General features: G+C 44.5%; 1 protein-coding gene across 1 annotated transcript; it reads left to right on the top strand.

Moving 5' to 3' along the window:
• Window positions 1-21547: 21547 nt before the first annotated feature.
• On the top strand, window positions 21548-22430 carry LOC119659326. The gene is made up of 4 exons (XM_038067365.1): window positions 21548-21691; window positions 21754-21849; window positions 21963-22116; window positions 22173-22430. The coding sequence occupies exons 2-4, from the start codon at window positions 21760-21762 to the stop codon at window positions 22373-22375; spliced, it is 447 nt and encodes a 148-aa protein (XP_037923293.1). The 5' UTR covers window positions 21548-21691; window positions 21754-21759; the 3' UTR covers window positions 22376-22430.
• Window positions 22431-25104: the final 2674 nt, after the last annotated feature.

The following is a 25104-nucleotide window of genomic DNA, read 5'->3' on the forward strand; positions in this document are numbered from 1 at the left end:
CTGTATCTACCATTTTGATTCCTGCCTCTCGCTGCGTGTATCAGGAGCCAGCCCTTTCGGAATCCTGGTCAGATAGTGTGCATTGAGCCGGTGTTAGTAGACCGCGTTGCTCAGTGCGAGCGCTGATTCGTCAGTGAGTTCCGGGATCAGCTAAGCGTAGGTCAGGACTCAAGGAACTGGGGTAGGGGCTATGTCCCTCACGGTACACCCGTTCCTGACTATTGTGGCCCGCTCCCTTGCATACGATGCGCTGGTGAACATTCAATGGAGAATAAATATAATCAAACAAACTAAAAAAATAAACGAAATTGCAAAGAAGAATAGAGAGCTGACTGCGTTTGGGCACAGCACAAAAATGCGTTCACCGCAACGATTAATGAAAGAGGCAGCGAGGGCTGAAGTAGCCGATGTAACACCGGAACACCCAAATAAAGCGGAAGCCTTTCCAAGTGGCGCGATTGACGGTGCGGGGACGGCAACTCAAATACCCAGTGGTGCCCCTGTTCCGAAAAAAAACCAATCAGAATCGCTAGTTCTTTGCAGGTGGATTCGGACACGGATGGAGTAGAAGTATAGTTGACCGTCGTAGCTAGAACCGAAGAGGAAAGGCTCATCAGGAAATGCGCGGCAGTGATGAAGCGTATGCGGTCGGCAACGTTCCTCCAGAGGAACGCCCTCACAGGCATAAACGGGCTAATGCAATTGGAAAACTACTGAACTACATCTCCTTCTACAGGCGAACGGAGAGAGTAGCCGAAGATGCTTGGAAAGCACAAACGGCGGCACTTCCCACTGGGAACACTGCTTGCGCCAAACGGACCACAGATGGCCCAATGCAAAGCGACTTGGAGGAAAAGCGGAAAAGGATGACTTGTCTGAAGGAAAGTTTATCGAAGTAGCTTCCAAGGCCCGAAAAACGAAGGCAAATAAGTATAAAAGGAAACAACTGACTATGCTCCCAGAAACCTCTCTGTGCAAAGACAAGTAGGCTACAAACAGGAAACAAAGAAGGATTAGACAGTCGGGTCTGCTCATTAAGCCGACGATAGGCAAGACATTTACGGAAATCCTTAGTGAAATCTGCTACAGGATGAAACCCGAAGACAACGGAGCAGAGTACGTTCTGCGAAGCGGTCAAGGGGTTATTGGGGGAGAAGGCTCTTGCCTCTAGCTTAGAGCCAATGTGCTTTCTAGAGATCCTCACAGAAAATACCGAAGTAGAGGAGGCCATAAAATGTGAATGCCCAGAGGTAAGCAATGCTCAGATAGGTAACACCTCTGTAAATGGGCCGAACTATAAAGGTCTAGGGCGCGAATGGCATGATCCGCATTCTTCAAATTAACATGCACCGGACTGCAATCGCTCACTACCTGCTAGTACAGTTCGCCGCGAAGGTAAAAACTGATCTAGTGCTAATCAACTAACAATACCGGAACATCTCGACTTATCGGGCACCGTCATCTGCGACGTTCGACTTCGGGTTCTTGTCCAGGGCCGAGAGAATGGATTTGTTTGGATTCGGTGTTTAGGGATATCAGCGTTTAGCGTTTACCTGATGCCGAATGAGACGGTGGCGTCGGCTTGAAGCTCTGGAGGACGCCGTTTCTGGTCACGGAGGAGCAAATTCTGACAGGCGGTGATTTTAATGTCAGGGCCTTTGAATGGGGCTAAGCTACACTCCAGAGGGAAACGGATTCTGGAAATGCCAGCAAGAACCAGGCTCACAGTTTTAAACACCGGATCTATGCCAATGTTTCAGAGTCAACGCGGCGAAGGAAGCACCCATGACATGGCTTTTGCGTCAGAATCTCTGACATCATCGGTGGACGCGTGGCGTATCCTGAAAAACTTCTCGGCAAGTGGTCACCAGTACATCGCATTCAAAGTGGCTGACGCTAATTGATAGCGTGCAACAACCCGGCCGTCCCACTGCTTATGGAATGTCGCGAGGCTGGACATCGGGAAGTTCGTCGAAGTTCTTGGAACAGACAGGGGGCGCTTCGTTGGGTAGTGGGGTTGCAACTGCAATTATCGTAAACTCAGTGATGCATCTGATAACGATAGCGTGTTAGGTTCCCATGCCCCGGGGGGTTCTCAGCCGTAACAAGCCTTCTATTTACTGGTAGACAGCGGAAATTGTCGATCTACGGAGAAAATATCATTAGCTCCGTCGTTTTGCACAACGTTTACACGCCGACGAGTAATGCACTATAAAGGCACAGTATACATCGGCAAAAAGGAGACTCGCAGTGCGACAAATAAAAGTAAAGCTCGGAGCTAGCAGAGCCTGGTCAACGAGATGAATGAGTACCCGTGGGAATTTGGCTATAAGCTTGTCCCGCCGAAAATTGGGACTCTGAGGAAGGTCTGCATACTAAATACCGACCAGATGGACCGCTTTGTACGGGCATTATTCACCAGACATTTCGTATGGGTTGATGTCGATAGCTTGGAAAGCTTCGAGGGTTACCCGCTTTTTACAATGAGAGAGCTGAAGAAGCGATTCTCACCATGAAAAGCATTCTACATTCGGTGGCGCCAAATCTTGATGGTATCCCGGCGGAAGTGTACAAACTGATGAAAGATACCAAGACTCGCGCTGATCAGCAAGGGAAAAGGATACCGGGAACTGGTATCTGCATACCGACCGCTATGTATGCTTAACGCGGCCTGGAAAGTGCTTAAAAAGCTCATCAGGGGTAGATTCGTAGAAGTGATTTGCGCTACCGGGGACTAATCTACAAGGAAGTTTGGGTTCAGAACAGGGAGATCCACGGGGATGCTGTTATCGAGGTCGTAGATCCGGTTCATCGAGCCGAGGCATAAGACCACCGATTTCGACGGATAGTGCTCCCCATAACGATCGATGAAAGAGATTCCTTCAATTCTGCAAGATGGACATATATGCTAGGCACATTAGAAAACTCATTCCACGTGTCAAACTATTTCTTAAGGATATTGAGGGATTATCAGAAGAACCGCCCCCTGCTCTATGAGACGATAGAGGGCTAGAGGAGGATGGAAATCGCATCGGGAACAGCACAGGGATCCATCCCAGGGCCGAACCTCTGGAACGCTTCCTATGATAGTCTGCCGAGAATCGATATGCCCGAAGAATCGCGCCTCGGTCAGTTATGCAGACGAAGTTTCGGCACTTGTTGCTAGACGCACTGTTGAACAGGTGCAAAGCAGACTTTTCACTATGACGGAATGTGACAAAGTCTAGAAATCGGAGAATGGAAATAGATTTCGAGTTCTTCGGAGGGTACGTTGGAAATACTTGCGCTGCTAGTATTTTAAGACGCAGGAGGGCAAGTGATGTGCTTGAAGCCGGAGCAGTCTATTAGACCCATGGAACGTTTGGAAAATGTACACAAATCCATATAGGTTCTAGGCTGTTGTGTAAAGAGGAGGTTCAGAAAGCGGAGCAGGAAAGGGGAACGAGTGAGTTTACGTTGCACCTTTTCAACTGCAAGATAATCATAATTAGGGGAGGGAGGTGATCAGATCACGGAGAAATGCACGAGGATTTTCTCACGAGTTTTTTGAAGAGAATTAAGGAGGGTTGGATGGAGACAAAATCAGAGGAGGAACGAGATATAAATCACAAACATTTTGTTGCTCGATTTGTGACTTCAAGACAGTGAGTGTCGAGGCGGAGCTTATTGCCGAATGTGAGGGCTTGATCGGAGTTCTGATATTATAAGCAATGCCCGTTTAGTGAGTAGGAGGGGAGAAGGTGAAAATTTAAGCGAGTAGCACACAGAGTGACATTGCCTGACATTTAGCGCTAAATCAGTGGCATCATTGATGGGACGGGTAAACGGTTGGATGACTGCTCATAGTTTCTGCCTTGCGCTGGAAAAAAACCGAAGTGACCAGAAAGAGATTCCCGGCCTTGCGTTCCATATCTATTGGCGAGTTGACTATAGAGTAAAAACCAGATATTAAATACCTTGGTTTAATACTCGACTCGAAGATGAGCAAATCAAAGCAGCAGCGGACAGGGCTGCAGCTGGAGTCTCGGCGTTGAGTCAGCTAACGGTGAATGTTGGGGGCCCTGTATTTACTTGGAGATGTCTGCTTAAGGGAGAAACGTAGTCGGTCTAGTTTTGGCGCAGAGCTTTGGGCTTATGTCCTTGATAAGGAGGTGCATCGTAAACGCCTTGCTTAAGTGCAAAGATGGAGACCTTTGCGAGTGACGTCCGCTTATTGCTCTGTCTTAGAGCCGGCCGTGATGCTGATCGCAGGAGTGATCCCTCGTTGTGAAGCTATCTGCCGCCATAAGGGCGAACACTTAAGAGAGGTGATTGGCCATGAAGAACGCTAATGCACCCTTAACGAGTGGCTACTCTCTTGGCAAAATGAGCCAAGAGGCAGATGGACTGCGCGGCCTATTGACAATTTAGATCTGTGGGTGAACCTTACGCATGGTGAGATTGGTTAATTCCTGACTCAACTTTTAAGCGGACATGGAGTTTCAGTTTTACCTGCACATAATTGCGAAGGCGCGACCTCCTGATTGTGTATTCTGTAATTGAGTGGCGAATGGCGCTGAACACTCTGTGAAAGTTGGGACGGTTTTAGTTAGCAGATTTATGCAGAGCTCCCTCCAGACAAGATGCTGAGGAGCGCTGGCAACTGGAGTCGTATTGCGCATTATGTTATTGTGATGAAGATTGAACTCGACCGGCGTTTAATTGGTAGTTGTTGATAAACCCATTTACCTACCCTACTCCCAAAAAATGCCCCTCCCCTCGATTAATCAGTAACTGATTATCTAGTACACTGACGGGTTGAAGCCAGCAGGCGATACAGGTGGGATAGATATTAAACTGAGGAAAATCTAGTTCAAAAGAATGAGTAAGCAGTCAAGTACTTTTCAAGCAGAAATGTAGGCCACAAGTGGGTATGCCTGCTTTAGTCTTGAAAGCAATGATTCTGAACGATAATCAGGCTATTAAGGCAGCTTGGTAAAACCAGGTGAACTCTCTAGTGATTTGGGAATGCCTTAATAAATTGAATAACTTTGACCCGCATGGTAGCGTCTGGAAACTCTGGGTTCCGTACCATTTGAGTTATGAGGCTATGAGGTAGGCCACTATGGAATTGGGTTTATGGTCATGGCCTGGGCGAACTTACTGAAATGAACTTATTAGGAATGGAACGGTCCAGGGTGGTAATGGAAGGAAACGAACCCCAACGCTCGCAAACGATGAAACTTCCCTACACATTCCGGGACAATGGACAAAATAGGTGCATGCATCTGAGAGAATATTTAATACCAGGTGCAAGGCACTTCGAAGTAGGAAACTTCCCAACCATTGCTGTCGGTTATCGGATTGACGGATATGCTCTAGTCACTATAATCATCAAGGTGGCACAATAGTTCTTTTACGATGCAGTGCAACTTCAATTTAATATATCTCAAGTTGACTTTACTGAACTTCGAAGAAACCATGAAGGGATGTATGCCTATCAGGATTTCAAAGCTCTCTCCCGCATTTGTCTTTTCATTGGATTTATATTATATCCTGCCTTCGTGCCCAGTTCATTGGAGCTGAAAACAGTGTTTACTTGAAAGAAAACTGGGCCGAGGAATTCATGCAACGTTGCACTATCAAGTGCAGGGAAGTGGTTAACTGAAAGTAAAAAGAGAACAAGCCCCAACACTTATAGTCCTTCCTAGCTACTCTATACGAACAATATACCCCATCTGCAAGGGAAGCGATTGCGAGCGATTTGCAAACAACCGAAGGAGTCCTGAAAGCAATAGTAAATAACAACCTAATTCGTGCCATATCCGAGAGCGTTTTCCCTCATTTTCCCCAAAGCAAGCAAAAGAACTTTTAATGAGTTTTCTCTCTGAGCTACTTTTGCAATTAGAATGAAGCCATAGTGAGATATGTGGTGAGGAAGGATAGATGGACCAGACTTTTCACTTTCTCGTTACACTTTTTTTCGACTAATTGAAAGTTTTTCCTGATACGCTGATTTCAAAAACTCTTTCGAAGTTTTAAATGAGTTAATAATGTTATTCGAACTTAGGGAACATTCCGTTTTCGGTTTCCGATTTGTTGCAGGGTCAAGGCGGGGAATACTAATTTATGGGACCTTGTGTGTAAAAATGGAAAAAAGAATCATCATTTCAGCTCTCTGCGTCCTTTTTTCTAGAAAAAAGTCCTCTTCCCTTTCTATTTAATGAATCGCAATGTAGTAGGGATGCATATGTAGTCACAAGAGCCCCATTGAAAGCACATTTCAGAAAACATCCTATGAAGCTAAATTCCGTTGCTGGGAAGCATCTTCCGCACCCTCGACCGTCGAAATTTCATATCTCCGAATCAGGACGCACAACCGTCATCACGAGCGAATTTATCAATGATGACTACTGAAACCTCACATATCACAAGCAATTTATTAGCTTTCACATTACAAGCTTTTATTCCAAATCCACTGTCGAAATCACAACCTCAATAAAATGAAAATGCTACAACAGACCTACAAGGACTAAAGGGATAATCGACGAAAATCAACTCTGTCGAGATTATCCCTTATGAATTCGTGGAAATGAAAGTGGCATAAAAGCCCCACAGCTGAAGGCTGCTAACTTTATGATATATTCGATTAATTACTTTCCCGGCTTAGTAGACCCTCGTGTCGGCCCAGGACGAGTGTACACCTAGCAACAATTCCGCATGTGGTAAAGTTAGAAAGCAGGAATTGTTGCTTTAAAGCACATCCACCATTTTGCCTGAGCGAAGTATAATGGGATTTTTTTTGGAGGAAGTGATTTTGTCGCGTAGGCAATGTGGTTGACAAGTTAATCACATAAATTTAGTTATGCCTGCCCAATATGAATTGAAGCCCACGCTGAAGATGTTGGAAAGTTACAAACAATGCCACACAGTAAAGTGCCAACGAATCGAATGATTTGGGGAGTCTAGATTTGGAGAAAAAGTCCCAGAGGGGTGGGCTGAATTTGGCTAGTCACTCTCCTTTGCTCAGTGCGTAATGTCCCCTCTAATTAATGACCTAAATAACCTTACCTCCATTTCTTCTTACAAAACCTCTGCCTATTCCGTCAAATTTCATAAGAAATTATTATCATCCCCAATAAAAGGCAAAGAAATATTTAATTACGGAACTATAATCCCAAGAAAGTTTGTAAATTGCATGTCAACCGAAATACTTCCTTCCGTTCAGAATAAGATGGAATTTTTGACGAATTATGTAGAGAATAATTTTGTGTTTTGGGTGGCATTTGTGGATTTTAGATGGAATTATTCATGATATTAATTTGAATAAGAATTTTATTATGTTAAAGTTGAGTGGTAGGGGCGGAATGACGGACGGTGGGCATAATATGTGCCTTCTGTTGACCATTATCCGTCTAGGATACTTTTTTTGAAAATGTCCTAAATTTCAATTATTTAATTTAAAATTATACAGATCCTTCAATCTTAGCTTCTTTTTTCGAACTTTCGAGCTCAGCTGACATTAATCCCCGCTTCCTTTTAGAGTCATGTGAGACAGAGAAGAGAGGTCACGATGTTGTGAGCACTTTTGTTGTCATTTGAGAAAAGGATAGTCTGCTAGGACTTCGGAAGTTCTGCTCTTATACAATGACCTATTTGGCTATGGTTGGCTAGATCCACAAAGAAAACCCGCGGCGGACTACCCGGTCGAGGTCCACTTTTTTTTTGAATGCGTTTACGCACAGAGTGTTGAACTCCCACAAAAATATGCTGGCGGACTACCAACTAAACACCTCCCTGTCATCAGAGAACTACTGGGGAACCGTTTGACGCATTAAATCGAGCTAGCCCTAACACTCTCCCGGCATTGAGAGCCTTCAAATCAGTGAATCCCTTTCACCAATGAGAGGGGAGGGGAGAAGGGAGTTGTTAATTTAGGGAACCCCTTGCCATCTGGTCCCTCCACCGGTCGAGTTCAATCTTCTTCGCAATAAGAAGAGCTCGATCATAATGCGTAACACGATTCCAACTCCCAGCGCTCTTTAACATCCCTCTGACTATGTTGTCTGAAGAGAGGTCCACTGTGTTTGCATAAAGCTGCTGACGAAAGCATCCCATCTTTCGCAAGATATGCAAGCGTCGTCTGCCACTCCATTGCAGAACTCACAATCTTGTGCATGTAAGACTGAAAACCTCAATGCCCGTTTAGAATTTGGGTGAGGAAGTAATCAATCTCACTATGCATTCGATTCAGCCACAGGTCTAAATTTTCGATGAGCCGGCCAGTTCATCTGCCTTTTGGTTCATTTTGCCAAGAGAGTTGTTGCTCGGTAAGGGTATGTTGACCTTCTTCACGAGCAACCACCTCCCTTAAGTTTTCGCTCTTTTGGCGGTAGATAGCTTTGGGCTCCTTGGCAAGGACGGCAATGGGGATCACTCCCGAGATCACCATCACCGCCGGTACTGAGACAGTGCGATAAGCAGATGCCACTCGGACTTGAACGTCTCTGCATTTGAACAAGGCGCTTCCGATGCACTTCCTTGTCAAGGGCATCAGCCCACATTTTGGCGCCATAGAGCAGAACCAACTGTGTTCCTCCTATAAAGCACCGTCCCCTAGTAGGTATAGGGCCCCCGACATTCGCTATTAGTCGACTCAAGGCCCTGTCCACTGCTGCTTTGATTTGCTCGAGGCAGCTCATCTTCGAGTCGAGCATTAAACCGAGATGTAGACCTGCTGTTTTTAACTCTATAGGCAACTCACCAACCGATATGGGACGCGGGATCAGGACTCTCTTTTTGCCCAAGTGGCTACTTCGTTTTTTTTTCCAGCGTAAGGCTGAAACCATGAGCAGTCATTCATCTGCTTATCCGTTTCATCTATATGCCAAGCATGCTTTGCGCCTGTTCAACATTGCTTCCAACAACAAGTGCCGTAACATCGTATGCATAATCGACCAGGCGCGATTCTTCGGTCATATCGAATCTCAGCAAATTAAGGTAGGAAGCGTTCCAGAGGCCCTAGGATGGATCCCTTTGCTACTCTGGACGTGATTTCCATCCTCCTCTGACCCTCTAGCATCTCATAGAGCAGGGAGCGAACTTTCAGATAATCCCTCAGTATCCGTAAGAGGTAGCTTGGCACGTGAAATGAGTTTTCTAATGTGCCTAGTCCATCTTAAGGAATTGAAGGCATTTCTGATATCAAGCGTTATGAGAAGCACTATCCGTCGAGATCGGCGGCGGTGTGCCTCGGCTCGATGAACCGCATCTACGGCCACCATAATAGCATACACTGTGGATCTTCCTGCTTTGAACCCGAACTGCTTTGCGGATAAGTCCCCGGCAGCGGGGGTCGCTTCAGTGAGTCTACTTCTGATAAGCTTCTCAAGCACTTTCCCGGCCGTATGAAGCATACACAGTGATCGGTATGCAGACGGGAGCTCTACCCTACTGGTGGTCACTTACGGAGAAGTCTTCCAGGACTCGCACCCCGTCCACGGATGATGCCAGAGATTCCGACGCAAAAGTGATATCAGAAATGCTTCCTTCACAGTCAGGATGCCGTTTTTAAAACTACGAGCCCGGTTCTCGCCGCCATTTCCAAAATTCGTTTCCATCTGCAGTCCGACTTAGGGATGCCCAATTCAGGGGCCCTAGCATTACTGGTGGACACCGAAATGTACGCGGTGCTCATGCTTCTTTCCAGTTTCGTCTGCCCCTTGGAAGAAAGGTTGTCTAAGCAAATTGTCTTGGGTTTGTCACCGATGTCCAAACTGAACGCGTACTCTCCACACTAGAGAACCCTACAGGGACCTTCGTACAGTGGCTGCATTCTTAATGAACCGATTTGTTAGCATCCTCAGTGCCCTGGCTCCCACATCAGGAGTATTTCTTTCAGTCACCCAAGTCTCAGCAGTGTCTGGTGGTAGCTCCATACCAGCTGGCTTGGTATCCTGGTGCTATTTAGTGGCGATAATGCTGTCTGACTATCAGAATAGATTCGAATGTTGTCGCAGTTGACTCCTTGATTAAGTTAGACCATATGGGAGAACCACCATAGGATCACTATTATCGTTGATACAGTGCAAGTTATTTACCACGAAAGGAATCGCGATTAGTGGTTAATGCCGTCGGAGTATGTTGCTATCAGGACGAAAGGCAGGACTTGCGACCAGGGCGGCTCGTCGCCAGCCATAATGGCACACTCAACCTCAGCACATAATAATGCTGCAATCTCCGTCAAAGGTATTGCTTTAGGTAGGCGCGCAAACCGATCGATGATTATGAGGTAATGCTTGTAGCCGTCGAGTCTCGAAAAGGGCCTACAATATCGAAGTGTATGGTGAGGAAGCAGTTATAGTGACTTTACACTTGTGCATGCGATGTACTCTCTGGCCTACGAATTCAGGTTTTCGTTCATGTGCGGCTAGAAATATTTGCTGGAGACTAGTCCGTTTGTTGTCCGAATGCCGGAGTGAGCAAGATCGTGCACCGAGTGAAACAGTTCCTTACGGAACGCGGTTGAAATATATTAGAATTCCTTAGATTTGTATTTGGACTCCGACTCCGGAATTAGGGTAGGATGTCTGCCTTAAGGCAAAAGTTAGAGGCTTGTGGTCCGTAAATACGATGAACGCCTGCCTTAAAGGGAAAACGGAAGTACTTGATGTTCAGATACGCGGTTGGTAATTTACGATCATACGCGCTGTAATTTCGTTGAGTGGAATCCAACTGTTTTGCGAAGAAACTCAACGATTTTCAATTTTGGTTCACTATTGGGTGAATACATGCGCCTACTACGATGTCCGACACATCAACAAAGACGGCTAGTGGTGCATGCTGTTAAGGGAATGTCAAAAATGTAAGCGTTTACCAGCTATTGCTTGGTAGTTTCAAACGCGGCTTCTGGACACTACACAACCTCTCACAATTTTTGGCCTTGATGTTTCTGAAGACTACACAACATTTTTGGCTTTGAGGGCAAACAGGAAGGTGTTAAGCATAGCCTGGTGGTGAGCGGCTTTGAGCAGAAAACGACGGAGGAAGTTTATCATATCTATGAACACTCTAAGACCTTTAACCATATCTGGCAGCGGAAAGCCCACGATCGCTCGCACTTTGTTTGGTTTGGGTGGTACGCCGTCAGGAGTTATGGAAATTTCATCTGCTGCTTAAGAAATCTCGCACGCAGCAGCGAACTTTGATGGTGGGAAGAGACTTTGAAGGAGATTGGTGAGCCAGTAGTGTTGATATGTTGCCAAATGTCACGCTTAACTGGCTGTAATGGCTGGCTAGTAATGTTCATGATAGGTCAGGAACGTCCTCAAAAATGATGGAAAGGGTGACGTTTACGCAGGATGAGATTTTGCCTGACGACTTAGGAGACGTTGTGGGGTCCATCAGAGATCTATCCGCATATCCACCAGCAGTCCATAATGACACAGGAAGTCTGCACAGAAAATGGGGGGCAGGGCTGGTATATTTAGTGGCCTGGTCTGCAAACCTATAATGGTACTAGCAAACGCAGGATTTCGATTCGATGTTCTTACGCGTTCTTTCGAACGCAAAGCATCCATCACCGCCATCAGAGTGGCCACATTGATGACAGGTGGCCATTTGCCTTCTCAGTTATACCACGTCGCGCGACCATAGAGCGTGCGTGAAGCTCGTGGATTTTGTCCATGGGCTCTCGGCCAAGTCTCTCTAAGAATCGCCATCGGCACACGCAAGAATGATCTTCGTGCCTCTCGGTGGTCGCTGAAGCTAGAAGGACTTTAGTAGCTTATATCCAACCAGTTGTCTCACCTCTCGAAGCAGCTTACTGGGAATGTGGTCGCCAAACTTTAGATCCGCAAGCAAATAATTCAGGTTGGCTGTCACACCTACTGACGCCTGATGAGCTGTTCTTTCAGCAGCGTAGGAGTCGTCGCTCAGCACGTCGAAGATGTTTGGGATTGACACCTCGTTCAGGTTGACCGAAGCATCGTTAAATTTAGTGGTGCCCGTCGTATCGCCCGCTAGCACGAACTACGGCTTCAATTGGATGAACCACGACTCTGGGTTCTGCCGCCAAAATTGTGGTACTTTAATCGAAACGACGGTTATGGTGGCAGGAGATCCCGCGACCTCCTTATTTTTATGCGACTTAGCCTTACTCCAAAAACGAACTTGCGTTTGCACTTCGGAGAACCTCACCTGGATGGCATTTATTCAGCAATGCTAAAGGAGGACATAGAGCACTTGGGGCGACTGCTATGAAATATTTTTCGTGGATGTCTTGCTTTGCGCTACGTGCCTACTTCTTGGCAGAAGGTTAAGGTAGTCTTAATACTGAAGTCTTGGAGGGATGATTATTCAAATCCAAAGACTTCAGACAGATCGACATAACATCGTTGTTGCGGAAAGGTTTGGAGAGACCGGCTGAGCGTCACATTCGTGGAAGGGCGCATCCGATAAATGTAAACCAACACGTTTACCAAAGTGGAAAGTTCTGTCAATCTGTTTTTTACCAAAAATTCTGCGTCTTACCAAAAATTTTGTCATGCCGCCAGATCGCGTGGTGCCGATCATACTTTACTCTACGCTATGCCAACGGAGAGACTTCAGTGTGCCAAAGTGGGTGTCGATCATTACCTAATAGCAGAAATAACGAAAGGCTTCCCCAAGGAGGTATGCTATCGCCTCTTCTGTGGAGTATATTGGTCGACGCTTGAACTCTATTCCTAGACTCAATGCGGTAGAACTACTCCGGGTACCTGGTCGCTGTGGTGTAAAAGGAAATGAAATCTCGGATGCCTTGTGGGTGTGTGTGGTGTGCGAGAAATTAGAGTTTCTGCGCACTCAGTCCGTGTTGATCCATTGTACTCGACAACCCCATCTAACGGAATATCCCGGATTCGTTAAAGCATCGCAGGATTTCCGTTAGTGGATGTGATGCCACCCGTATCAACTGGAGAACATTGACACCAGAGATCTGATGCCTGATGCGTCCATAGGGGGGCATTCATATAGGAAATGCTTCGTCATTACAAGGGGGACATGTATCCTCTTGAGTAATTCTTATTCTGTCTTATATGTCCAGCTAGTGAATTATGGTCTGTCAAATACTCCTGCAAGTCCTCCTGCTTTTCGACAGGATAAACTTTTCGATACCCATTTTCGGTTCTTTCAGGAAAAGTTTGGTGTACCTAGCAGCATTAAAGCTCTGCCACCTGTCATTGTGGGAAGCTTATTCTCAATTTTTGAAGGCAGCCTTTACCTTTCCCCCGGGACCAGAACCAGCAATTGGAGCAGCAGTAACATTGGCTAAGGTTGAGTTCATAAACTGTGAACGAGGTTCCTATGCTCAGAGGCTATGCTTCTCCGCCACCATAAACACACAACCACAGAAGGAATAAATATTGCAAAGATTGCCTATTGTTCTTTGAAAGATACATTCCTTTCGCATCATTAAATTATTCCCGGAGGAATTTCCCCATCTTCCCAACAGCAGTTTTCTCTTTTTGCTCGTTATCAATTTAATTCATTCTGAGCAGAAAATCAACCCTATTCATCCAATTAAGCCTTGTGAAGTAGGGTAATTAAGGGAGTCCTTGTTATTGTATCTTCAGACAGCGATAGATCTGATTACCCCAAATGAATCTTTCAGACTTCAAACTTTCCGAAAGAGTTATTTCCAGCACAAAAGTTAGCACCGCAACTAAACTTAATTTCAAACTTCAAACCTTCCTAGGACCAACTCTTTAATATCAAAAACAGTGTCACCACCTATGTGAATACCACTCGTATCTATGTTTGCCCACATCCATACAAAACGGCCTCGTTTCGTGCTTTTTCAAACAGCTGCCAAACTAATAAAACAAACCGACCATGTTTTCATATATCCTTCCATCGTACGTCTGACATGTTTCCACTTATTTTCTACAATATGGCAACGAGTAATCCTTCTTTCTGTTTGATGTGATGAAATAGATCAAACCGGCGAGCATTAAACTTGGTAGTTACCCTGCTCAACCGACCAACCATCAACCCTTTTAAATAGCGTCACAGAAAACCAAAAAGGACCAACCAAAGAATGCCAGGACAGCAGAAAAGCAATTTCTTCTCTAACGCTCCTTTTCAGTCATCAAGTCAGGATTGTGTAGTACAGTTGTCGAAATAAATACGTGGCAAGGATCAATTTAGCGGTAAGGATTAGGTGATGTGGAAAAGGTTAATTTTTCGTGATTCTATTGTTGTCAGATTGGCATTGTATTGATCCTAGAAATTCAGTGAAATCTACGTGATCCGGGATTTTTTTTATGGTAGTTGGGGTCACATGGGCTAAGGGACAAGGGCAATGACCACAGATAGAAAGTCATTCATCATCTATCAAAGGATTTGGACTCATTTCTAGCGCATACACCGCCATATGCCTGCTATTCCTATCTGGATACATAGTTCTCGAGCTGAAAGGTTCAGAGTCCTTACTTTTTAATTATTGCTCTATAAATATTGGCTTTTACTGGAGGGCACGCCATTCCAGCGTCACATAAATCATCGTTCACTATCGTCCCATCCCTTCTGGATACGCCTAACATGCTTTCCCAAAAATTGGTTTTCCACTGTAGAGTGCATCGATTGTACAAATGGGGCGCTCTACTGTCAGGATAGTTCCCCCCATTCTGGGAAAGCATTAAAATAAGCCTGGAACTAGTATATAAAAAGGATAGGAATAAAAGTGGGTCAGTGATATAAGGATGCATATATACATGTCGAACCTGTATAACATGAATACCTACATGTGTGCTCCCACATGAATAGGACCAAATACGATATGAAAGTAAGAAAAAAATTTATCTGCTCGTATTGGATCATATCCTTCCTAAGATGTCCTTAAGACAACATCAGCAGGATAAAATGTTGAAAATGGGCAACTACAAGCAAGTGGAGTAATGCTCCTCTATTGTCCGGGATAGAAATCTCTGAGATGTTTTATTTGACGAAGGAAGCTAGTCGAAAGCGAATCCTGGAGTCGCTTTCAGCGGACGAGTTAGGGATTATGTTTTTTTCTTCAGAGAGATAAATGCCTGTAAAAAGTTATGGGCTTACGGTGGGGCTGTTGATAATCACTGCGTGGATGTAGGCATGAGATGATATTGTTGTTTGCTTTATGAAAGGTGATTTTAATTGAAATACGAGGATTTCAGAAATATGAGATATTTGGCTTAACATGTGCCGAGGTCCCTGTTAACTTTTTATTGGATGCCATGTGTTACATGATTTGTGAATGAAAGTCTATAGAAAAGATATCCTTCATTGAAGTTTATGAGTCCTTGCTATTCTTCGTTCGACAGATCTTCCTTTTCAGAATGTTGGGACCAGAATCGATTTTTGACTGCACCTCATTCCCTATCAAGAAGGGTCGAAATGGAAAGTGAGATAATTTAAATTTCAGTCCGAAAGCAAAAATCCTTCTCGAGGATTCTATGCATGCTCAAGTGCAGGCCGGGTAGCACTCATGCATAAAAATTAGCTACAGAAATGATATCTAAAGATTAAAATAAACATGGAGGAGGAGAAAAGAGGTGTTTTTAATGCCAGTATGGACTGATTTTTATAGTGGGCAAGCGGCCTTTCATCATCATCAACGGCGCAACAACCGGTATCCGGTCTAGGCCTGCCTTAATAAGGAATTCCAGATCCGGTTTTACGCCGAGGTCCACCAATTCGATATCCCTAAAAGCTGTCTGGCATCTTGACCTACGCCATCACTTCATCTCAGGCAGGGTCTGCTTCGTCTTCTTTTTCTACCATAGATATTGCCCTTACAGACTTTCGGGGCTGAATTATACTCATCCATACGGAATAAGTGACTCACCCACCGTAATCTATAATATTGAGCCGGATTTTATCCACAACCTGACGGTCATGGTATCGCTCATAGATTTCGTCGTTATGTAGGCTACGGAATCGTCTATCCTCATGTAGGGGACCAAAAATTCTTCGGAGGATTCTTCTCTCCAACGCGGCCAGGAGTTCGCAGTTTTTTTGCTAAGACATTTACATCGGCATTGCACATCACTTTCTCCAGGGCCAGGTTGAAGAGGACGCATGATAGGACATCCCCTTGTCGTAGACCGTTGTTGATGTCAAATGGTCTCGAACAGTGATCCTGCTGCTTTTATCTGGCCTCGCACATTGGTCAGGGTCAGCCTAGCAAGTCTTAACAATTTCGTTGGGATTCCGAATTCTTCCATTGCCGTGTATAGTTTTACCCTGGCTGTGCTGTCATACGTGGCTTTGGCGATGAAAATAGGATGCAACTGATGGCCTTATTCCAACAGTTTTTCCATCGCTTGCCGCTGAAAGAAAATTTGATCTGCTGCTGATTTGCCTGGAGTGAAGCCTCTTTTGTATGGGCTAATGACGTTCTGGGCATATGGGAATATCCGACCTAGCAAGATAGCGGAGAATATATTATAGATGGTACTCAACAACGTGATACCTTTATAATTGCTACACTGCGTGATATCCCTTTTTTTATGATGAGACAGATAATGCCTCGTTGCCAGTCGTCAGCCATTGATTCGCTGTCTCACACAATGAGCATCAGTTGATGAACCACTTGGTGTAATTCGTCGCCTCCATATTTAACAAATGCGGCTGTTATTCCATCGCCAGGAGCCGACATATTGTTTTTAGGCCGGTGGATTGCACGGACTGTTTCTTCTATGCTTGGTAGTGACATCCACCGTCTTCAGTTGGCGGGACCCCCAACTCGTCGATATTTTTGTTGTTGAGCAGTTCATCAAAATACTCAACCCATCGCTCTAATATGCCCATTGTGTCTCAGATCAAATTTCCCTTTTTGTCTCCGCATGATGACCATCGAGGTGTACGGCTTCATCCTGCTGACTTGTTGGTAAAACTTCCGCGCCTGGTGCGGTTACTCCCTGTACTTTCCTAATTCACGAACCTGTTGATTATGCCAGGCTTCCCTTTTCCGTCAGTGAAGTCGCTTCTCTATTAGACGAAGGTCTTGGTATGTCTCCGGGCAAACATCTCCAAGTATAATTTTGATATAATACTTGGGATTTGGCTTCGAGGGCCCTCTCAACTGCCTTGTAGAATGTATCCTTCTCCGACTCTACAGTCTCGATAGCAGCAGGTTTCATTTTTTAGCTAATTAAGAAACCTACTCTGACATGAATAACTGGATGATCGCCATAATATATGGTGTAGTGGCTCTTCCCCAGGAAACCCTGTCCCTGTCCAGCGCATCCCTTCCAACGCTGTTACATCAGCCAGGGTATCAGTTAGGTGCTCAGCAGGATTTGGTCTGTACAGGGAGCGTACGTTCCATGAGAAAATGCGCAAATCGTTATTCCGTTGCCATTGCCGAGTTCGCCGTTTTAAATTGGTGTTGGTTCAGCAGGGGTTTCCCCGGTTTTATGCTCCATCGTGGGTACCAATCCACGTTTTGCGGGGGACCTATACTATTCCTTGACCGCCGGCATTATAGACCTAATAGTCTTCATCGACGGATCAGTCAATTAAGATGAATCAGGCGCACTGGTGTTCTCGAGTAATCCGATTATGGAACTGGGCCGACCCCTCGGAAAAATGCCGACCAGCGGAACAATGCTTGCGAAAAAAAAAAATGGCGGGGTTGGGGTTCGAATCTGCTCCGGCAGTCGGGTAGCGATATCAGCACTAATCAGCAACAATATATCAAGCCAGTTGGTATAAAGTTGCCACCGGTTGCTGTTGAAAGTTGATGTGGGTGGCAGCTATGCCTGAGAGACTGGCTTGCGAAGGGCCTGGATTCACAAAGGTGGGACCAAAACCAACTTTTGGCGTTCAGCAAGTGTACTCGCAAGGATTCACGCAGTTGATTGCAGGAGTGTTGTTGGGGCCCAAAGAACGTCTTTTCTGTGGTCGCTTAAAAAGCGGAACAAGAAAATCCTACTAGGGCTTGTAACAGGACACTGCCTCTTAAAAAGTCATATGGAAAAATTTGGAGTAGTTTTTTTTCGGCTGTATGCAACCAATGGGAGTGGAGAAAAGAAGGCCCTGCATTTCACGAGCTCCACAGATCTGAAATGAAGACAACTCGGTATGGTTTTCTTCAACGAAGAATCTACGCACTCTCTGCCTCCGGAAAGTGTTTTTAGATTTCCAAAAGTCTGCGACAGCCGCAGGCAGGACACCTTCGAATAACCGATTTACGGGGGTAGTATAATGTGCCTGCCAAAGGCTTGAATGCTCCGTGCTGCGGCTTCCCCATTTAACTAAACGAAGCTAAACTAATAGTAGGAATGTTTTTTTCAAGGCACTACTCCTCGTTATCCATGGAAAATTTTAGGGTAGTGGTCAAGCAGAGAAGGACATATTCTGTATACTCCATATGATCATACTGGTGTTTATCGAAGGCCTCGCCGCGAAGCAATGTTTCAGGGTGGTTTCACGGGGGTATGCCTGGAGAAGTAGGTGAGGATCGCAAATGCTGCTTCAGCTTGACAAAACTGGATTCTGATGTCGTGAAAGAAATACTGTCCAGATTCGATAGTTCAGAAGCAAGAGGGATCGAGGCACAACCACTTCGAAAACCTTAACCTCAGAAATAACAACCGCCTTTTTTGATATCATCCACAACCATATGGCAATTAATGCACTGCCATCTCCGGTCGGGTTCGGGTGTGTCAGTCGCTCCGCTATTTACGTTTAAAACTAAAAATGGTGTCTATTAATTTCAGGTACTTCGAACAACCATTTCGCGTGGTACAGCTAACTAATTTATCCGCAGTCCGTGATCATTGGTGTTTTTAACTAAACTGCGGGAGCCGACGTATCACTTGAATATGGGCTCCGTCCCTACTTGACTGTTGAAATCTCAAAGTATGATATTGATATCACACTTGCGACAGGCTTCGAGAGTCCGCTCAACTTCCTTGTAGAAGGTATCCTTCTCCGACTCTGCAACCTCTTCAGTAGGGGCGTGAATGCTAATGAAATTTTTCCCGCAAACGCAGAGTTCATAGCCGTTCGCTTGTGTTTTCAAAGTTCGTAACAGCAGGTTTCATTTTTGGCTGACTATGAAACTTACTCCGAACACATGGTTTACTGGATGGCCACTATAGTATATGGTGTAGTGGCATTTCTCCAAGAAACTGGTCCCTATCTAGCGCATCTCCTGCAACGCAATTATATTCGGTCTGTACAGGGAGCGCAGACCAGTGTCAACTGAATCTTAGTGTTGAGATAACTATATTTCCAGATTTTAGACAAGGCAGCGAAAGCAAATCTAGTGCTGTTAATGCGTCGGGCAGAAACAATGCTTCCTAGATATATAAATTGATCGATGCCTTCTATGCTCTGCCCATTAATGCAAATAGGGAGGATGCGATGACCTGTCAGACTGACAACCTAGGTTTGGTTGGAGTTTATTTTCAGTCTGACTCTCCAAATCCAGAGCCATTTGACCAAATTCCAGAAGCGCCGATGAGGTGTTTGTAGAAAGATGTCAACGTCCATTAAATTCTTCCATGTCTGCTGAATTTATGTTTTGCTACCTTGACGACTTAATCGGTTTAACAGTGGGCCAGACTGCGTATGCCACTAATTGTGGCAGCACAGCATTTTAATTCTGAACCTTCTCGACGATCTGATGTGATGACAAGGTCTAGTTTTATCTGCTTCGTAGGAGGCAATTGCCAATATAAAAACTACAAGCCTTTCCACAGCGGAATAGAACTAGGTTAAGCCCGGGCAGAAAGCTTGAAGCCTCATAATGAAGACTACAGCTACGAGTAGCGAGCTATGAAAAAAACCCCAACTTGCTTCATTGGATGGTTTATACACCTTCAGCGGTTCTTGGGAACTTTGCTATTAGGCACTGGACATATTCTGTTAATCTGTTACTTAGCGATGAAGTAATTGGCTCTCATGGGTTGGAATAGGGCAAAAACGTTTCCTCCCTAAAAAGTTGACTGACGTCTAGGGCAGGGGCAATTCATCAGACGTTGTCTCACCTCTACCCTGGGAGGAGCGTGACCGAAAGTAACGACTTGCTCCCCAAGTGGTCCGGTCCATCAACAAGTGGGTGCGGTTTCAGGACTCCCAGCACCCTCAACAAAGAATTTTGCTCCCTATCTATAGTAAAGCATTGCGTTTGTAGAAAAGATGCAGATACTAAACTAGCGAGTTTGATTTCACTTCTTTCCCTTCATTCACCACCATATGCACTGTTGCCAAGAAGCATGAACATTGAGGTCGTCTAGAAGCTCAGCTGACAGATTTTCTTCGATACATTGACATATTTTCAATGTCATCAAGGCCACTACTATATCGCACTTTTGTTGACGCAGATCACATTCCTAAATAAGACAGACCATTTTCTAATAGCGGAAGAACTGGCTGTCTTTCTCGGTCGATGGTGGCGGTTTATCTCAGCGCGCTCCGCACTACGGCAGATTAATAGAGGTGACTGTTGACCAAGCACCACTTGATTTCTCTGATTTTCGGGCACCTTTTTTGGGCCGAGCAACTTTATAAGTTCGCTATCGTATCGAACCCTTTCTTAATTAAAGGCCCGTCACTATTATATACGGGGGACCATAGTATAACCTTAAAATCGGTTGGCCATTTCTAACGGTACTGAAGCCCCGAGTTAAGGATATTCTCTTTAAAAGGCTTAAATATTTGTAATGGTTGCGCTGAATCCGCCAACATTAAAGCTACTTAGTAACATTTTAAGGCTATGGTAAATTGTATCTTAGTCTTCAAGTTGGAAGACGGGTCTATCTATTGACTGGCCAAGAACAAATTCGTTTTCGATATCATTTTGTGAGCGGGTGTAGGATCCGATAATCTTTGTGGTTGTATCTCCTGTGATTTTCCTTGTGTGTCTCAAGGATGGTTTGAAATTTAAAATAAAAGATTTTAATGATTTTTTTTAATGCAAAATATTTTGTATTAATATCGTCTAATCTCTGCGCGTTTTCAGAGCTGCTAAATCAAAAATGTTTTTCGCTCCTAAAAATGGATTTATTTGGTTAATGGCCTGCAAATTTTTAATAAAGATATCTAAGTTTTAAAAGTAGCCTTGGATTGTCGATAAAAACAGACGGTTGTTACTGAAAAACAGGACAAAAAGTTGGTATGCGGCTGGAAAACAGATAAAAAGGAACACTGGAAACCGAGATTGCACAAAGATATGATTAAATCTGTATAATAAACCTGTGAACTTTTTTACATATATTTTTCACAATTGCGGAAAACTGCCTTGTATTCGTACGTTGAAAATTCATAGTTTCATAAACAAATTTTTCTGCCTATCCAGCCAAATAATTACTTCCATTTATCCAGTTTTGGTTGCTGACTCAATTTCTCAAATTATCAAAGTAGTTTTCCAGAGATACGAAAAACAAGGTTTAAATTGAAAAAAGTTAATTTGATGTGATTCACGTAACTGGCGAGACCTCATACGCAATTTATTTAGATATAAATTCCAGCACTTCAGTGAAATTCCAGCCAAATCTGAATTCAGGTTCCAGATTAAACAATGTTCCGAGATTTATCTGTATTCCTCGTGTGTGTTTTTGTGGTGAGTTATTGTTATGGTAGAATAAATTCCTTGTTCAAACCCCAAACTGTGGATAATTCCTGGCTGTGATTTTAGGTGCAATGTTTGGCTGACCCGGACTGCTCTGAGCCACCTAAGAAGAAAGTGAGAATGCTTAAAAGTGAAGAAACATTATCTTTATTAAAAGATTTTTTTTCCAAATTTAGGATTTCATGGGGTGTTGTAAGAAGCCAGAAGCGTTGAGTGAAATTATCACAAAGTGTAGTGAAAAGTACCCCTTTGAGCATCGCCGCCCGAATATTGTGAGTATCTTTCACCCATATTGTCTTCCAAATTTTTTTTTCAATATTGTACTCCTACTCGCATAATCTCTGAGCGCTTCCTTAATTATTTTAACAATATCACACCTTTTTAGTGCTACGGTGAATGTGTCTTTAACGAGACAGGACTCGCTGTTGACGGTGTGATTCAAAGGGATAAGATTTCTTCAGTTATAGGCGAGTTCTATAAAGACATGCCCGACTTAATTCCAGTGGCAACGGAGGCGATTGAAAAATGTGGTGAAATAAGTACGTGGTTTTACCTACCCCTCCTGTGTTTTCTTCTAACAAATTAATTTTTCCAGTTCGCGCTAAAATGGAGAAAGGGAAGGAGCGAAAACCTCAGGGTGATGATCAGTGTCACCACGTGCCTTCAATGTATGCTGGCTGCTTCTTCGCCCAAACAACCATTAATTGCCCAGATTCAGCTTGGCAGGATACTGACGATTGCAATCGTGCTAGGGAGTTTATGAAATCCTGCCCAATGCCTCATAGGCCAAAGGAATAAATTTAAGGTCGTTAAGTTTTTCTCTCTTCCCTAAAATGTTTAACAGAATATACTATGTGCAAGATAAAGTTATTTGAGTAGTACGGATATAAATAGATTTATGGTAAATTTAGAATTTCAAATGATTGGTTTCCTACATTGCGAAAAAATCAGATTTAAAGAGTGCCCAAAATGGACCTCATCAATCAAAAATAACGTTCCAGCTATTCATTGATTCGCAAGATGGGAAAACAAAGATGAAACAGAAAACGTTTAATAAATGAACGCATAGTCTGATCAGGATTATTCTGCGATGCGGCGGAGAGATGGTACTGAACAAAATTGGTAATCCAGGATTATCAGAATCGAAAAGAATATTTATCTTTCCATATAGGAGACTCTGCGGAAGAACAAACCTTTTTTTGGGAGTAGGGTAAGCGAATGCCTTTACGCACAGAGTGTTGCACTCCCGCAACAGTACGCTATCGGACTACCAATTAATCACCTCCCTGTCATCAGAGAACTAGCCTGGAACCGTTTGACGCATTACTTCGCGCTAGCCCTCCCACTCTCCCGGCACTGGGAGCCTTCAAGTCAGGGAATTCCTTTCACCAACCTCAGGGGAGGGGAGCAAAGGAGTTGTCAGTTCAGGGAACCCCTTACCGTCCGATCCCTCCGCCGGTCAAGTTCAATCTTCTTCGTAATAAAGCATAAAGCTGATGACGAGAGTCCTCTCACCTCGCGCAAGAGAAAAGGATGTGTTCAGCGTCGTCCGCCACGCCATTGCAGACCAAGCAATCGGGAGATCGCGCCTTCCCAATCCCTGTGCAGGTGAGACTGAAACCTACATGCCCGATTAGAAGTTGGATAAGGAAATAATCAATCTCACCGTGCGTTCGGTTCACCCAGGGGTCTAAATTGTCGATGAGCCGCGCAGTCCATCTGGCCCTTGACTCATTTTGCCAAGAAAGTTGCCGCTCGGTAAGGGTGGGTTGACGTTCTTCATGGGCAACCACCTCTTTTAAGTTCTGGCCTTACGGCGGTAGGTACTTTGCACTCCTTGGCAAGGAGGGCAACGGAGATCACTCCCTCGATAACCATCACAGCTGGTTCGGAGACGGTGCGATAAGCGGACGCCACTGGCAAAGCTCTCTGCCTCTGCACTTGAGCAAGGCGCTTACGATGCACTTCCTTTTCAAGGACATCAGCCCTTATCTCTGCGCCGTATAGCAGAATTGGACCCCCGATATTCGCCATTAGCCGACTCAAGGCTGCGATTCCAGCTGCGGCTCTCTCCGCTGTTGTCTTGATTTACTCGAAGAAGCTCATCTTCTCCTTCTGGTCAAGATGACTATTTCGATTTTTTCCAGCGGAAGGCTGAAACCGTGAGCAGTAATTCATCCGTTTACCCGTCGCATCAATATGCTAATCTTCTGTTCGTCCGGCAACAAATGCTGCAACGTGCTGACTAGACGCGACTCTTCAGGCATATCGAGTCTCAGCAGACTATCATAGGAATGGATGAACGGTTGGATCCCTGTCCTGCCCTGTGATGGACAGACCTTACGACTGCTACTTTAGACTATCGAAAACGGCTTTTTATTGGTTTCTGTGAAAGCGGGCCCTCCATGCTCGCTTTATCTAACTTGAGCGAGATTTCCGACAACATAGGTTGGACACTCTGTGTCTAAGTGACATGCAGCCTCTGGAAAACATAGTTTTAAGAAATACGAATCACAAGTCGAACCTGTTACTGATGACCGCCGCAAAAGAAGCCCTCATGCTTTGCAAGCCGGTTTTTGAAATTATCGCAATATTCCGGTCCAGGTCAAGTAGCAACACAATTATGCATCTTGGAGCATAATTTTGCAGTATTTCTAGCGATGAATTATTTGAAATGATAAAAACTTGTTTTTTCCTATTCGCTAGTGTTGATTTATATTTTGCAAATAGCGATATCTCGGGAACCATTTGCTCCCTTCATCAGTATTAACAAGTCCTGGGGCTTGGTTCCAGAAATATCGGTATTTGCAAAATATAAATCAGCACTAACGAATAGAGAAAAGGCAAGCTTTTATTATTTCAAATAATTATGCAGTATTACGCACAAACGGGTATTTCTTTGAAGGGGTTTCTTTGTAATTGTGGTGGATGGTCTCCATGCCAAGATAGGTTCTGGCAATACCTCATATGAGTATGGATGGAGAGGCATAGTCTTGAAAATCGCAATAACAACGGTGAAATATTCAACTTCTACCGTCTCCTCATTGGCGGCACACTGTCCTAGTACAAAATCTAAAACAAGCTACGTTGATTATCGATTAGCGGGCAAAGAACGTCTAATCTAATTGACCATATCGACCATATTGACCATAGTTAGCAGTATACATATATGTAAAAATATTTAAGAATCGCCTTCTGGATGTGGGAAAGATGGATACTAACATCGACCTGGGAAGTGACCACCATCTTATAGTCGCTTATCCTCAATACCATATCGCTACTGTGTCTGCTGACAGAGAAATATAGCGTCGGCCTCCAAATTCTCAGCGGGCCGTCTTCGCGATCCGGGTGCCTTCCAATAGTGGAAAAACTTTGTTGCTGCACAAATGGTATAATACTGAACAACCCGCGGAATAGCTATCAGAATTGGTTTCATCTCTGACGCACATGAAGTTGTCCACCATGTTCCCCAAAGGCAGCAAGCACTAGACCTAGCCGACTGCAGAAAGTGCGACTCAGTATACGTA

Source organism: Hermetia illucens, chromosome 1, assembly GCF_905115235.1.
Source record: "Hermetia illucens chromosome 1, iHerIll2.2.curated.20191125, whole genome shotgun sequence".
Lineage (NCBI taxonomy): Eukaryota > Metazoa > Arthropoda > Insecta > Diptera > Stratiomyidae > Hermetia > Hermetia illucens.

Coding starts and splice junctions, on each gene's coding strand:
- LOC119659326 (XM_038067365.1), top strand. CDS start 21,760: ATGGGGTGTTGTAAGAAGCCAGAAGCGTTGAGTGAAATTATCACAAAG. Junction 21,850..21,962: donor AGCATCGCCGCCCGAATATT/GTGAGTATCTTT, acceptor ACACCTTTTTAG/TGCTACGGTGAATGTGTCTT. Junction 22,117..22,172: donor TGAAAAATGTGGTGAAATAA/GTACGTGGTTTT, acceptor TAATTTTTCCAG/TTCGCGCTAAAATGGAGAAA.